Source organism: Salvelinus sp. IW2-2015, linkage group LG23, assembly GCF_002910315.2.
Source record: "Salvelinus sp. IW2-2015 linkage group LG23, ASM291031v2, whole genome shotgun sequence".
NCBI lineage: Eukaryota > Metazoa > Chordata > Actinopteri > Salmoniformes > Salmonidae > Salvelinus > Salvelinus sp. IW2-2015.
The window spans coordinates 30,000,466-30,016,139 of NC_036863.1; the positions used below are offsets into that span (position 1 = coordinate 30,000,466).

The 15,674-nt window shown below is 45.6% G+C and overlaps 1 protein-coding gene across 1 annotated transcript; it reads right to left on the reverse strand.

The window, feature by feature from the left end:
* Positions 1–1,983: 1,983 nt before the first annotated feature.
* Positions 1,984–14,496, reverse strand: LOC111950060 (gap junction delta-2 protein). Its single transcript, XM_023967395.2, has 2 exons — positions 14,177–14,496; positions 1,984–3,156 (listed from the first exon to the last, which is right to left on the reverse strand). Exons 1-2 carry the CDS (start codon positions 14,251–14,253, stop codon positions 2,301–2,303), a joined length of 933 nt encoding a protein of 310 aa, XP_023823163.1. The 5' UTR covers positions 14,254–14,496; the 3' UTR covers positions 1,984–2,300.
* Between the last annotated feature and the right edge of the window lie 1,178 nt (positions 14,497–15,674).

A 15,674-nucleotide genomic window follows, 5' to 3' on the forward strand; every position in this document is an offset into this window, starting at 1 on the left:
TACTCAGAGGACTGAGTGAGATCAGTTGGATGAGCTCACCTGGGAATGTGCTGCTGTCGGTCAGTCTTCCTTGGACTGCAGCAATCATAGTCTCCCTCCCTCCCTCCCACACACACACACACCTCAGTTCTCGGGAATCCTCCAGTGGGGACAAGGGCCATAAGCCTCCATCAAAGAGCCCTAGATGAAAGCCAAAATCAAAGCACCTGGGTTGTGATTTGTGATTAGCACTTGGGTCAATTTTTGGATTTGATCAAAGCTAGATTCTGTTAGTATGGAGGTCTCTGCTGGAGTAACTCTGTTTGGATTTGATCAAAGCTAGATTCTGTTAGTATGGAGGTCTCTGCTGGAGTAACTCTGTTTATTTTCTGTCTTACTGAATGGATTTTGGGGCCGTGGCAACTAACTCTGCCTAGCTGACTTTGTTTATCTAACTTAATAATGTTGTTTCCTTTTCATTACAAAGTCAAATTAATTTGCCTGTGGTTTGTTCATGTCTGTTCTAGGTACACAACTTTAATCATACATCCCCCCTGTTATTAGAACAATACTCACATTGTCATAAAGTATTTGCATGGAAATTCAAAGTATCCATTGTACTGTATGTCTTGTCATCAGTGTCCATAAATGTGCTGTTTTATGTTGATTTCCACTCTGTAAACATTTTCAGTTTTTGCTACTCAATGTCTGAAACTGTTCTCTTGATGTGATTTTAACCTTGTGCCCTAGTCTTATTCTCATAGCCTGCACACACACTTCAGCAGAAAATATGAGGCTTTTTGATATTTATATATTTATTCATTTATTTTTTTCTGCAATATATTATTAATATTATTGCTGCAATTCTGGAGCCTTTCCAATATTCGCTCCCCATATCCCCATTACAGGGTGCCATGTTCACATCTCATATCATTTTTAATCTTAACACATGCTGATTATTACATGTCACAGGAGCAGGATGCAAATAAATGAAACAGTCTCTTTTTTTATTACATGTCATAACACAATCTATCCATTCTATTAATGCTTCAGTAACATGCCTTTTTCAAAGTCCATAGGAGGGAAAATACTTTTTTGGAACTTACAATTTCCATTATAGAACAAAAGCTTAACAAAGAGCACATTAATATGATATATGCTTAAAGCTGGCAATCTATGATTAATCTCCAGCACCACCCAAATCCCAGCACCCAACCCAACACCGCCATTCCCCCACCCACCCATGCCTCATAGGGGAATAAGCTGGCTTTATGCAATTATTATTACATTCAATTATTTACAGTAACTTGGAAATATGGCACCAAATTCGATAGTAAAGCAAAAAGTTGTGGGTTAAACGTTAAAATGTTCTGTGAGTAAATACTTCTGTTTCCTGTGTAATGGAAAAAGAAGGGCTTGTTGGAATTCCATTAATTCCTTTAGTGCTTCATACTGTAGTCAGTCTTATAAAATAATGCATAATACAGCGATGGGGGGACGGGGACGGGGGGACGGGGGGGCTATGGGAGGAATGCTAGTGCAGGGAGGGGGGACGGGGGGACAGGGGTTCCAGTTTGTGCTGAGGTATAGTTTTGGTGTTGATTTTTTAAAACATTTTAAAGCATTATTTTCTGGGTTTCTAAGGGGATGATAAAAGGTGCATCTCCTCTGCTTGGCTCCTCCTTGTAGTGGAGCTGCCGCAGGGAAGGAAAATAACGGAAAGAAGGAATGTTTCCATTCCCTCAGCAACTCAACTTCACCCATCGTCTCTGCTCTGACTCTGCAGAACAAAGGACATACACACTGCCTTATCTCTTGCGCACACACACACACACACACATGAGCATGCATGCTCACACATACGTTCTTGCATATGCACACATACTTAAATAAATGAAGGGACAACGTTTGACCTCTCACAAAGGCAAAGATAATACATTTTATGTGAGACTTATTTCTTAATTTGAACTATCATTAATTCATATTCTTACAGTAATTAGTTCCATCTCCTCTTTATCCAGTGTGTTCTCTTGGAAGGCACAACTCTCCCAACAGTTTAAATCTAACTTTAGTTAGTACCTCAACTGCCATCTCAACTGCCACCTCAACTGCCATTTCTCTCTCCTGTAGAGTCCAAAAAGCTCTTCTCTCCAATAATCCTCCAGTATGGCCATGTGAAGTCCCTCTGCACCCCTGAATAATGTTGCAGTGTTAAGTTAGTGCCCCTCAGGGTGGGGGGAGCTGGGTTGAGTGTTCGTCCTCCCCAGAGAAATCTGTGCTCGGTCCAGAGGTCCAGGTCCCCCCATGTGGAGGAGCCTCTGTCAGACATAGGCTGACTCACTGGACTGGGTCCTGCCCAGGTTGGGGGCCTGGGACACATGCGATACGTCCTTCTTACGCACCTCACAGATGGACTTCCTGCGGGCCTGAACACCCCTGACGGCCGTCTTGATCTTCCTCCAGCCCAGGTGGTTGAGCTCGGCCAGGTTGAGCAGCACACAAATGCCGCTCACCGCAAACATGAAGATCAGGAACACCGTCTTCTCTGTGGGGCGGGACACGTAACACTCCACCTCCTTCACACAGGGGTAGCGGTCACACTCAAACATCCCTGGCACGTTGAAGCCATACAGGAAGTACTGGCCTGCCAGGAAGCCGATCTCCAGCACGTTACGAAACACCACCTGGATGACGTAGAAGCGGGAGATGCCCTCCTGCCGCCGCACCTTGGCGCTCTTGGCCTGCGTGAGCCCCCGGGGTACATTTGGGATCTCCTTGACCTCCAGGTCCTGCTCCTCCTTGCCGCTGTCGGGGTTCTGCACCAGGATACCGTTGATGTTGCGCAGCTTGCGGGCGTGGTGYTCGCCTCCYCGACRGTGGTGACTTGCYTGACCYTGGTCTATGTAGGGGTGCAGCATGGAGTAACTGCGGTCACGCTGCTTGGCGGACTGGTGCACAGAGTAGGTGATGAAGCACAGGCTGGGCGTACACACCAAGATGATCTGGAAGACCCAGAAGCGGATGTGGGATATGGGGAAGGCCTTGTCATAGCAGGCCTGGTTGCAGCCCGGCTGCATAGTGTTGCAGATGAACATTATCTGCTCGTCCTCATAGACCTTTTCACCCACTATACCTACTATCAAAATACGGAAGATCACTACTACAGTCAGCAGGATCCTGGAGAGAGGGAAAGAGAGAGGGGTGGGGAAGACACAATGTCAGTTAGGCGTTAAGAGGAGTGTTAAATGTAGCTAGGGTTGCACAATTCTGGGATCTTTAATAAATGTCCTGGTTTCACAGTCATCCTGGTTGGAGGATTTCGGATTTCGTACCTATTTCCTCCTGATTCTGGGAATCCTCCAACCAGGGAATTTATTGAAAGTTTTGCAACCCTAGTCAAATGTGACACAGAGTAGAACAAATAATCATTGTAAGTACTGGGATATTGACATGATTAATTAGACATGTTACTCGTCTGTTATCATTAATTGAAAGCCAAAGCTAATATGTTTGCAGGTTGGCTTTGGCTTTAGTCATGTGTGAGTTAGAGTGACATAATTTGTCTTAAGCCAATAAAGGCTGTGTTTTATATGTACCTCTGCTCAACCACAGCATATAAATGGAGACAAAAGTAGCTCTCACACCAAGGACAAGTTTGATCAGATGTGTGTAGTGGTCGCTCTCTCTGTGTGTGTGTGTGTGTGCGTGTGTGTGTGAATGTGTGTGTGCTTGCGTGTGTGCCCGTGAGTGCATGTGTGTGCACGAATCCCTCAGCTGCTGCAGTGTGAAACGAAGAAAGGTAGGAGAGGAGAGATAGTCTCAGTCATTTCTGTGGATAATGAACATGTGGAACCCTGCATGAATATCCATCATGTTGCTGGCTGAGCGTAACCCTCCTGTCTCCTATCCAGCCAGCATCTCCATTCATTTTTCAACAGCAGACAGATAAGAGATGAGCTCTCTCCCTCTCCTCCTCAATCTACCCAGTACTACTACATCCACACACACACAGACGATCTAAACCCCATTAAATAGGCTACTATACTTCATCAATGCTTCCTCACCTAAACATGGTTTATGTACCTCAATATGCARCACTGGCATCAGTGAAAATGTCAACCAAATGACATCAGCGATGTTTAAAATGCACTGCTAGTGCTATCCTAAAGCAATGCCCCGCCCCTCATGTCCTCTCCCTCCCTTCCTGTGTATTGATTATTTAGCCCATATTATTGGTTTGACTGATGGTGAAGTGTTCAATGGGACATTGATTGAGTGTGTGCACTTCATTTGGAGCAGCAYGTTGTAGAGTTCCTCAGAAGATGCAGACCCTCATTTTACTGTTGCTAAGCAGCTTAGATAGCCTCCATTTACGTGGAAGAGGCAGCTACCAGTGGCTGTTCAATTAACATCTTTAGCACTGCAGAATACATATGCTGCCATTTTTAATCTCTCTCTCACTCCCTCTCTCTTTACATCTCTCTCTATGTCCCTTTCTCTATGTCCCTCACACTCCATCTCTTTTGTTCTCTCCCTCTCCTAGTTTTTTCATAGTGCAGTGTCAAAGGATACCCTGGTGTGTCTTTAAAATTAGCCCCACCTCCCCCCACACCCACTCTCAGTGGCCGGTTACCACAGCAACCCCCTACTGATCCAGTCAGAGCGGAGGCTCAGGGAGAGAGAGGAGAAGAGAGCAAGGGATGGAGGGATGAAGGAGTGAGAGAAATAAGAACTGTGTGTGAGGCGTGAGAAGATACAGAAACCTTATGAATGTAGACAGACAGGCAGATGTAAAGTGAGACAAACATGCTAAATCAGGGGGAAAGACAGGCAGATGTGATGGAACAGATTCCTAGCCGGGCAGCAGAGCAGGCAGAACATGTGGTACTATGGTACAGACTTTAAATAGAGTTGCATGCTGCTGCAGGACTGTTCTCACACCACCTGGGCCTCACATGGGCATGTGTATGTGTTTGCATATGAGCATGCGTGTTTATTTTTATGTGTGTATGTGAGTGTGCATGTACTGTGTGTGTGTGTGTGTGTGTGTGTGTGTGTGTGTGTGTGTGTGTGTGTGTGTGTGTGTGTGTGTGTGTGTGTGTGAGTGTGTGTGTGTATTCCCTGTGTATCCCTTGCTTGTGTGAGGTGGCATGTGTGTCTGGTCGTCTGTGTTTGGAGCAGCTGTGTGTACGCCACACTGCCTCTCAGTGTGTTTGAAAATAAAACAGAAGAGATTTCTACACCTTTAGTGTTTCAGAGGTTCAATGCCGTGTACATGAACATTTGCACACACTTCCACTCTTATAGAACACACATGTATGCAGGGAATTACACAAGCAGATATACAATTACACGCGCAGACTCATAGCCATACAGACACACAGCCATACATGCACTACACATGTACAGGTGCATTCAGAAAGTATTCAGACCCCTTCACTTTTCCACATTTTGTTACGTTACAGCCTTATTCTTAAATTGATTAAATCGTTTTTTTCCTRGTCAATGTACACACAATACCCCATAATGACAAAGCAAAAACTGGTTTTTAGAAATATTTGCAAATGTATAAAAAATCCCAAACTGAAATAACACATTTATGTAAGTATTCAGACCCTTTACTCAGTACTTTGTACTCAGCACCTTTGGCAGCGATTACAGCCGCGAGTCTTTTTGGGTATGACGCTATAAGCTTGGCACACCTGTATTTGGGGAGTTTCTCCCATTCTTCTCTGCAGATCCTCTCAAWCTCTGTCAGGTTGGATGGGGAGCATCGCTGCACAGCTATTTTCATGTCTTTCTAGACATGTTCGATTGGGTTCAAGTCTGGGCTCTGGCTGGGCCACACAAGGACATTCAGAGACTTGTCCCGAAGCCACTCCTGCATTGTCTTGGCTGTGTACTTTGGGTGGTTGTCCTGTTGGAAGGTGAACCGTCGCCCCAGTCTGTGTCACGCCTGCTCCCGCTCTTCCTCCCTCTGTCGCTCGAGAGCGCCACACTCCCCAACACTTTCAGTACGCACACCTGCCTTTCCCCATCACGCGCATCAGCGCTCATTGGACTCACGTGGACTCAATTACCTGTGTAATTTCCTTCCCTATATCTGTCTGTTTCCTAGCTCTGTTCCCTGCGTCGGGATTGTTCGTCATATGTTCTTGTTTACCCGTGTGCTGACGCTGTTCCTGTCGTGTTCCATGTCTGTCCCTGAATAAATGTTTGACTCCCCGTACCTGCTTCTCATCTCCGGCATCAGGTCCTTGCAGTCCGAGGTCCTGAGCACTCTGGAGCAGGTTTTCATCAAGGATCTCTCTGTTCCATTCATCTTCCCCTCAATCCTGACTAGTCTCCCAGTCCCTGCCACTGAAAAACATCCCCACAGCATGATGCTGCCACCAACATAATTCACCGTAGGGATGGTGACAGGTTTCGTCCAGACGTGACGCTTGGCATTCAGGCCAAAGAGTTCAATCTTGGTTTCATCAGACCAGAGAATCTTGTTTCTCATGGTCTGAGAGTCCTTTAGGTGCCTTTTGGCAAACTCCAAGCGGGCTGTCATGTACTGAGGAATAGCTTCCGTCTGGCCACTCTCCCATAAAGGCCTGATTGGTGGAGTGCTGCAGAGATGGTTGTCCTTCTGGAAGGTTCTCCCATCTCCACAGAGGATCTCTGGAGTTTTGTCAGAGTGACCATCYGGTTCTTGGTCACCTCCCTGACCAAGGCCCTTCTCCCCCGATTGCTCAGTTTGGCCCGAGCGGCCAGCTCTAGGATGAGTTTTGGTGCTTCCAAACTTCTTTCATTTAAGAATGATGGAGGCCACTGTGTTCTTGGTGACCTTCAATGCGGCAGGAAAAAAATGGTACCCTTCCCCAAATCTGTGCCTCAACACAATCCTGTCTCGAAGCTCTACGGACAATTCCTTCAACCTCATGGCTTGGTTTTTGCTCTGACATGCACTGTCAACTGTGGGACCTTATATAGACAAGTGTGTGACTTTCCAAATCATGTCCAATCAATTGAATTTACCACAGGTGGACTCCGATCAAGTTGTAGAAACATATCAAGGATGATCAATGGAAACAGGATGCAACTGAGCTCAATTTCGAGTCTCATAGCAAAGGGTCTGAATACTTATGTATTCATAAAACAAACATTTCTAAGAACCTGTTTTCACTTTGTCATTATGGGGTATTGTGTGTAGATTGAGGAGGAAAAATAAGAATTAAATCCATTTTAGAATAAGGTTGCAATGTAACAAAATATGGAAAAAGTGAAGGGGTCTGAAAACGTTCCGAATGCACTGTAAGTGTTAGTCTCCTTGATGGTTTGACTGAAAGTGAGAGTATTGATGTTTCTCAGCAAGGCATTTGACAGACACTGCTAGATGAAAGCATATTGTGTCCTGTTCCATAAAGCTAATGGCAAAGAACCTTACTGTATCTCTGGGTTTTGAAATGTGAGAATCTACACAGCTGCAGCAGCTGATTGCCCTGTCAATGTATTGAACGGATAATAGAACAAGACAAGCTTCTGTATGTATCTCAACAATGAAGGAGTCTGCGTGTGACAGAGCCTCTGTCAAGTCGTCACAGAGATGCTCTGAGTGAGTTTGTGTTGCAGCAGTTCCCTTGGTGCAGCCTGGTCCAGGTCCTGCTGTCACAACGAGTAACTGTCATCATCATTCAAACACCTGCTGTGTGCTGCATCAGAGGGGCGGGCCCTGCGCTGCACCTTTGCTACACTACACAAGCTGTCTGTTCACAAGTCCACGGCATAGGACCGTATGGTTTCTAACTAACCCATAATCAACATTACAGATGTGTTCATTATGCCTCATGTTTGATGTATTCTTGTACTGAATAGTTGCAAATTTTTTCATGTTCTGTATTTCCCGGGAAAGGCACAGGTCATTACGTTTCCCTCTCATGTATTAGGCTCTGCAGAATTCACAGGGTTGCTTTGCCTGCAATGTTTGACAGGGGGTACGTGATGGTGTTGCACAGTGTGAGTTTTACTGCGGTCCTGAGCTGTTGGTTTATTCAGGTGTTGGACTGTTTGGGTGTAGGTGTTACATGGTTTGGGATTGCCGTGTGTGTGTGTGTGTGTGTGTGTGTGTGTGTTGTGGTTGTGTGTGTGTGTGTGGGTGTGTGTGTGTGTTGTGTGTGTGTGTGTGGTGTGTGTGTGTGTGGTGTGTGTGTGTGTGTGTGTGTGTGTGTGTGTGTGTGTGTGTGTGTGTGTGTGTGGTATTCTGCTGTAGAACAGGATAATCAGCATGAAGTAGATTGCTGCATTAGCAGAAAGCAGTGGAAAAAGGTCATCTAGAAACATCAGTTAAACCCTGCAGAGAGAGGGCCCATACATTAGAGCAGCAAGGCAGGAAGGCCCTTAGGCCCTCACCATCTGAATATCCCACTACAGATGATCAAAAAGATGTTCGACGATCATTAGAAGTTCTCCTGCTTGTTTTGGAAGCTCTTCAATCAAGCCAACGGCGTAATTTACTCGAGGCCATTGCTTGAACTGGTTGAACTGGTTCATAAGATCCAGGATGGGATCCAGGCACCACATCTACACAGCTCTGTACAACACCATCAACGCTCCAGCCTCAGATCACTTACAGCAAGACTGGCTGGAACATGTCTTACATCATGTCTTACATCAGTCAATCTCACACTAGAGTCTAGAGTCCTAGAAAACCAGACAATTTGCCCCACTGTGACCAAACCATACTTTCAAGGTCAATAAAATGATATACATTTTCTCATACCGTATGTGTCAAAATTCACCAATAATCATGGCGATGAATCATCCCTGAATGAGGATATTGCATCAAATGTGCACATATACACAGTTGTGAGTTACTATAGAAACAGCCTGTCCAGATGAATGTACCAGTGAGGAAGGCGTTCTTGGCTGGTATGGAATGTGATGTAAACCACCACAGCCAGGTCTCTGATTGGAGACCCAATCATCCAGCTAAAGAGCATGTCTGATTGCAGCCCAAGTGGATAATTGAATCTCTAGCTATCTTTGGTCTAGGATGATGTCACAGTCATGAATCAGAGCAGGCTCTTAGAACTCCTACAGTAATGCTGAAAGGTATAGAAACAGCAAGTACACTAAGTGTAGAGCCAGTGTCTATTGAATGGTGGTTTATACAAGCAATGGTGTGTTAGTAATGCTGAATGGCCAGGAAGTCTTTACAGTATAGGCAATTAATTTTATGTGTAGCCTCTAAACTCTCTGCAGCTCTGCTGCATTCCTTCTACAGTGTACTTTAGATTAGCTGATGTGTAGGCTGTGTAATCTGTTTTAGCAGCTCCAGTGTTAGGTCTATGGCAGCCTCATCGCGAACCAGGCCGTGACAACGTCTGGCATGGTAGACTATGGTAGCTCCTGTAGTAGTTGGTGTGTTGGCTGGACATCTAGGCCCTGGCTCTTCTAAAGGCTCTCACACATTCATCCACACAGCAGCTGCTGCTGCCAGCCTCCAGAGGCTGCACCGGCCCTGAGCACTGACCCCAGATGCACAGGGAAAACACCCACACACCAGCTCATACACACAAACGTACACACACACACAAACACACACTGACACATATGCATACACATATACGAACACACGCTGATGATGCTCACAGACTCATGTATACACTAGGTCATGATCTCACATGCTATGCATACATACACTGTACCTCTCAAACACATACTAGCTCCCCCCACGAGTACTCACACATAGGCCTGCATACAGCCAGAACTAGCAGAAATGCAAATACATTATGGACAGTGGACAAACACCAAGGGCACAAAAACAGAAAGCAGTCACATAATATTCAGCCACACATACTGGACACCCAGAGTGAAAATGTCATTTCCTCTCATACGGAGCATGTCTCCGTAATAAGACACAGCTAATTGCTTATGGCAGCACATAATGAAGACCTGACCAAGCACAGAGATTAGAGAGCTACATTACATTACAACACACTGGCTATCACACTGAAGGAGCATATCTCTCCRTCCCTCTCTCCGTCTCAGTCTCTCCCCCTCTCAGTCTCTCCCCCTCTCTCCGTCTCTCCCTCTCTCTCCCTTAGTGTTTGAGCTAGTTGGTGAATATTGTATGGCATCACTATTCTCCTCTGTGAATATGGGACTATGTGAAAGAAGCAAATACTAACTATATGTAACAGCTGTCTTATTTTGTATCAAATATTGAGAATGTTTTAAATAAAATATGTCTGAAAAACACATGTATCTCAGTTGGTAGAGCATGGTGTTTGCAACGCCAGGGTTGTGGGTTTGATTCCCACAGGGCACCAGTATGAAAATGTATACACTCACTACTGTAAGTCGCTCTGGATAAGAGTGTCTGCTAAAATATAAAAATGTAGCRCGATGCTGTGGGTGTATCCAATCCAGTATGGCTGTCTCCTCTGCAGTAGGGTCAGTTAGCATCTCCAGTGTATTGAGTAATGACACAGATTCTCCATGCCACTGATTGTGATAACAACCTGTGCTGCCAACTCAGATACTCTGCAGATGGAAACTTACTCTCTTTTTCCTCTTCCCTCCTCTATGTATTCATGTTCCAAACTCCTCTCTTTCCTCAGCCTCTGCAGCTCTATCCCTTCCTCCCCATCCCTCCATCCCTCATTTCCATTGTTTAATCTCTCCCTGATCCCCTAGTCCTCCATTCTCTCTCTCTTTTCTCGCTCCATTCGTCTCTGGCACTGACCCCACTACAGCATTGCAGTGGAGAAAATGATGCATCAACACACTTCCTTTCCCTTTTACCTGCAAGGTGTTTAACCTGATTTAATACAGGAACCCCCCGGCTTATTTCTCTCCTGGAAGAGCACATTAACGCTTTGTAAGAGAGATCACAGGCGTGTGTGTGTGTGTGTGTGTGTGTGTGTGTGTGTGTGTGTGTGTGTGTGTGTGTGTGTGTGTGTGTGTGTGTGTGTGTGTGTGTGTGTGTGTGTGRGTCAGAATGAAGCAGAGAAAAGGGGGAGAGTGTGTGAGAGATACCCTATAGAGGACAYTTAGGACAAACAGACAGTATAAGGCACAGTGACTGCAGGAGGGAGACAGAGACTTGATTTGGAGTCAGAAGAGAATCTAGTCAGCAGGATTATAACAGAACTGTCACATATACATGAACATGCATTCTAATCAGACCGCTGCTACATTTACATACACCACTGAATGTGCAAAATGGCTGACCTGACCCTGATGTATAATGACTAGCAGAGCCACATCTCTGAAACAGCAGTCTGACCACATGAAACAATTTCACAGCCAGGCCTTCACCAACACATAGAGTAGCTTAAAGAATCCCCCTGTATACGTGCACCATGTACGTATCGAAACACTCAGTCCCACATCTGCAGTTGCTATTAAGTATCTAAATTCACACAGACAGACAGGCATAATGGACTGATAGAGGGCCACCACAGAGATATCGGGTTACTGCTAACATCTYGAGGCCACACAGACAGGACAAACAGATTGAACATGGCCCAAACACTAAGGTATCAGTTACAACACACCCTCATGTCCTCACTAGCGGCAGGAGAAACCAGAGGAATGTAGGCTACTGAGCGTCAAAATGTACAAATAATAAGAGACTTATCTGTGGTGCACTATAGGGTCACCATTCACATGACCACTTTAGTCATCTGACCATGTCTGGTATAGAATGTGGAAACACCTCAATGCCTTTAACTCCACATATATAAATACTACAGAAGGAGACAATGATGAAAAGGATGGACCCACATTTGGCTTGAGGAGAATTAGTCATCAAATATGTTTGATATGGGGGGAGCCTTTCTCTCGGGCCTGTAAAGCGCATGATCAACAGCAGCGCTCAGATTAAGAATAAAAGACATGAACAGAAGTRCATGTCGGCATTAATAATGCTCTCTGTCAGACACCGCAGACACATTGAGAGAGTTGTCTCTGCTTCTGAATGATTGTAGGCGTTTTTTCATTCATTGATTCATTCTCTGATTAATGTATTCCTSTTTTGCACCCGACAGACTATCATTGATTCTAGTTGCCAGACAGGGGCTTGATCTAAACTCAAAGGAGATGTGAGGAAAATGCAGATCCCTTATCCTGTTCATAATCGTATGGCATTTAGAGACATGGGGAGATACAGTATGTATACACACTCACATATTTGGTTTGGTTGTTTGTGTGGTCTACTTTATCAGTATTTTTCAGAACTTTGATCTACGTTAGCATGACCCCAAATCATATCCACCATTGGGACACCCTGATGAAGGCGTTAGCCGATACGCCTTGGTGGATTTTAATTAGGACTTCGCCCACACATTAAAGGCTTTTCAACTTGCAGACCTACACGAGTGCCTGAACTTGGATTTGTTATCCCACMTAGCTCCTATTTGTGGTTATAATTATTCCTTTTGCTTTTCATATCCACCATGTTGAATAATATGAAATAATAATACCATAGTGATACTACACTACAACCTACATTTAACACCATGAACACTMTGACATTTCATAGTTCAAAAGCACTGTGCAAAGTGCAAACATTACCATAAACCTCATTATAATCTAGCAACGCTATTTCATTTGAAACCTTTCTTAAACAACGTGCTATGAAGAGGTGACTTCATGTATTGCTCAGTTTACTAAACTCAAGTTAAATAATGCCCTCTGATTTGATTATTTAGTCAACTATTTAACTTGAGTTTAATAAACTAAGCAAAACATAAATAGTTGCCTCTTCATAACGCACATTGTTGAAGAAAAGTTTAAAATGAAATAGCGCTGCTAGATTATAATGAGGTTTATGGTCATGTTTGTACTTTGCACAGCGCTTTTGCACTAGGAAAATGTCGCCCTTAGTCTCTATTTAGCCTGCTGTATATAGCCTTCTAGCCACATACTCTGATAAACATGTACGTGCACACACATTCACAGACAAACACAGACATACACAGACATACACAGACACACAAACACGCACACAAAAAGACAAAAGCACAAAAACAGACACAAACACAGACATGCAGTGATTGTACTGTGCTTGTGTGAGAGAGAAGGTCAGGCTTTGCCCTTGCTTGGGACTACCTGGGGTTGAGGTTAATGAGCACAGCAGTGCAGCTGGCTTCCATGTTAACACAGGTAGCCAAGCGCTGTACACTTCCTCTCTACTGCACTGTACTGCAATCCTATAGCTGTATGCTTCACTGGGTAAGCAAGCATATGGAAATATTGTGTGTGATTTTTCCATACAGGGGACTAGTGCAGTTTACCAATGTGAGTAACTCACATTGTGGTTAATGGGTGGAAAATCACACTTTGAATTTGACTAATCACGCAGGCGAGAGACGATGAAGCATATTTTTCACATGCCAGAGAAAAAAATCTGCCATTACAGTATGTTTGTTCTCAGTACATGTCTCCACTGCTAATAAGACTCCAATCTGCTCATGCATAACCTTCTGTCACTACACCCCAGTAACTACAGAACACACAAAACCACAAGAAGCAATCTCTCTGCCAAGTTCAGAATAATTTCCTCCATCTCATCCTACTCCTCTCTCATCCACACCTTCATTTCTGTCCTCTGTCTCTCTTTTCTCGGTATGTCTCTCCTCCCTCCTCCTCTACCTTGCTACTAGAGACTCCCATTGCCCCTCCATCAATACCAGGACCAATAGGTGAAATCAACACAGGAGCTTGGCTGAATTAGCCCTAATGCCCAGTAATACCAGCTATTGATTATGTGCAATTAGCTTATCCCTTAACTAATGATGGGCACAGAAGGGGGGGAATGGCCAGGGAGGGGGATACTGCTGGGACAGTCCTCAGGGATACCACCAACCCAGTTAACACTCAAACACACACATACATTTACATGTACGTTTTTGTCATTTAGCAGATGCTCTTATCCAGAGCGACTTACAGGAGTAATTAAGGTTAAGAACCTTGCTCAAGGGCACATCGACAGATTTGTCATCTAGTCGGCTCGGGGATTCGAACCAGTGACCTTTCGGTTACTGGTCCAATGCTCTAAACTGCTAGGCTACCTGCCAAAACACCAACACACTCACACACACTTTCAATTTAAAAAAAACACACAAGCATTTCCCATCTCAAAAACACACACAAAACAATTTTTACACACAGACACTGGTGATGAGTGGCAGGAGGACAGTCTTACCTCCCAATCATGGTAGAATGTTGCTGGACAGCAGCCTCGAGCAGCCGCTCCAGAATGGTCCACTCCCCCATGGTCATTGAAAGACAGGTTCAGCCTAAGGAGGAACCGGGTCTCCGGGGCTCTCCCCCTCTTCCTCCCGCTCCTCCTCCCCCTCCTCCTGGGCTCAGCGCTCCTGACGGTCCCCAGCCAGAGGGGGCGCATCCGCCCCCGTCCCACACCAGCTTCTTCTGACCTCTACTCGTTGACCTGGCCGATGGTTCTCTATGGGAGTGACAGTGTGGGGGTGAACGTGTGTGCCCTCCCTCGGTCCGGTCCCGTTGTGCTCTGCTCTTCCTGGCAGAGGAGTGATGCCTTCTGCCTCTCCTCTTCTCTCCCTCCCTCCCTCCCCCTCCCTGTGTAGTGAAGCTTGTCTTCCCCCTGCTGCACCACTCAGATCTATGCTATAGCTTACTGTATGTGACAGCCATGATCTTGCTCTCTCTCTCCCTCCTCCCCCTCACTCCCGCTCTTCCCTGCCCACTCTCGCTCTGTCCTCCACCCTACCCCCAGGGCTGTCCTGGTACCTCAGATGCACTCCCTCCCATCGGTGTGAAGCTCTTGTCCTTGCATTGTGTTCAGTACCTTCTCTGTACCCTGCCTCCTCTAACCCAACACACTGCACCCAGCTGACCCCTCCTCTGCTCACCTCCACACACACACACACACACACACACGCTCAAACTCGAGGACCGACTGTCACTGCCTGAATCCTCCCTATATTTACTACACTATGATGTAAAGACACATTTGCACATAAAGCTCCTGCCATGCACTGTATTGCTTACTGAAATTCATTGTCATGAGAAGCGTTGGCTCCTCCACCCCCAATCACTACAAGAAACAGTAAAAAAAAGGCAAAATAAACGCCGGCACACACACTCAATCAGCTGCCTTGCTGCATACACTTAGGCAGTGGTGCTGCAGACCTGCTGTCCTCTATCGTCCCTCTGGCTAATTCCAGCAGAGTCCTCCGCCTGGAGTCATGTCTGCCGCAGAGAGCAGGGATGAGTGGCTATCCTCCTGGAAAACCATCATCTCTCTCTTCTCTCCCTCTCTTTGCTCTTTCTCTCTCCTTGCTCCCTCCTTTCCCCTCTCCTTATGTTTGTGTTCTGAGCTCAGTCTCTCTGATTACCTATTTCTCTCTAGGTCTCGCTCCTTGTTCCTCCCTCTCCTTTCAGCACTCCCTCACTCTCTCTGGTTCACTCTCTCACTCGATCTCTGTCAAACTACGTAAGCATGCCACATTCCCCCCTTCAGACCTCTCTCTTTCGCTCTCCTCCCTCCCTATTTCCTTATCTGGTAAATGTGCTTTGATTGCTAGCCTGATCGCTGGTTCACTTGTGCTTGCAAGAATGCCTCCCTTGTGCCGTCTCGGTTCTCTTCTCCTGTTCTATTGGAATGAGGGATTCTACCGCCACCCCTCCCTTCCTTCCCTGCAATCCTCTGTCTCAATGTGGAG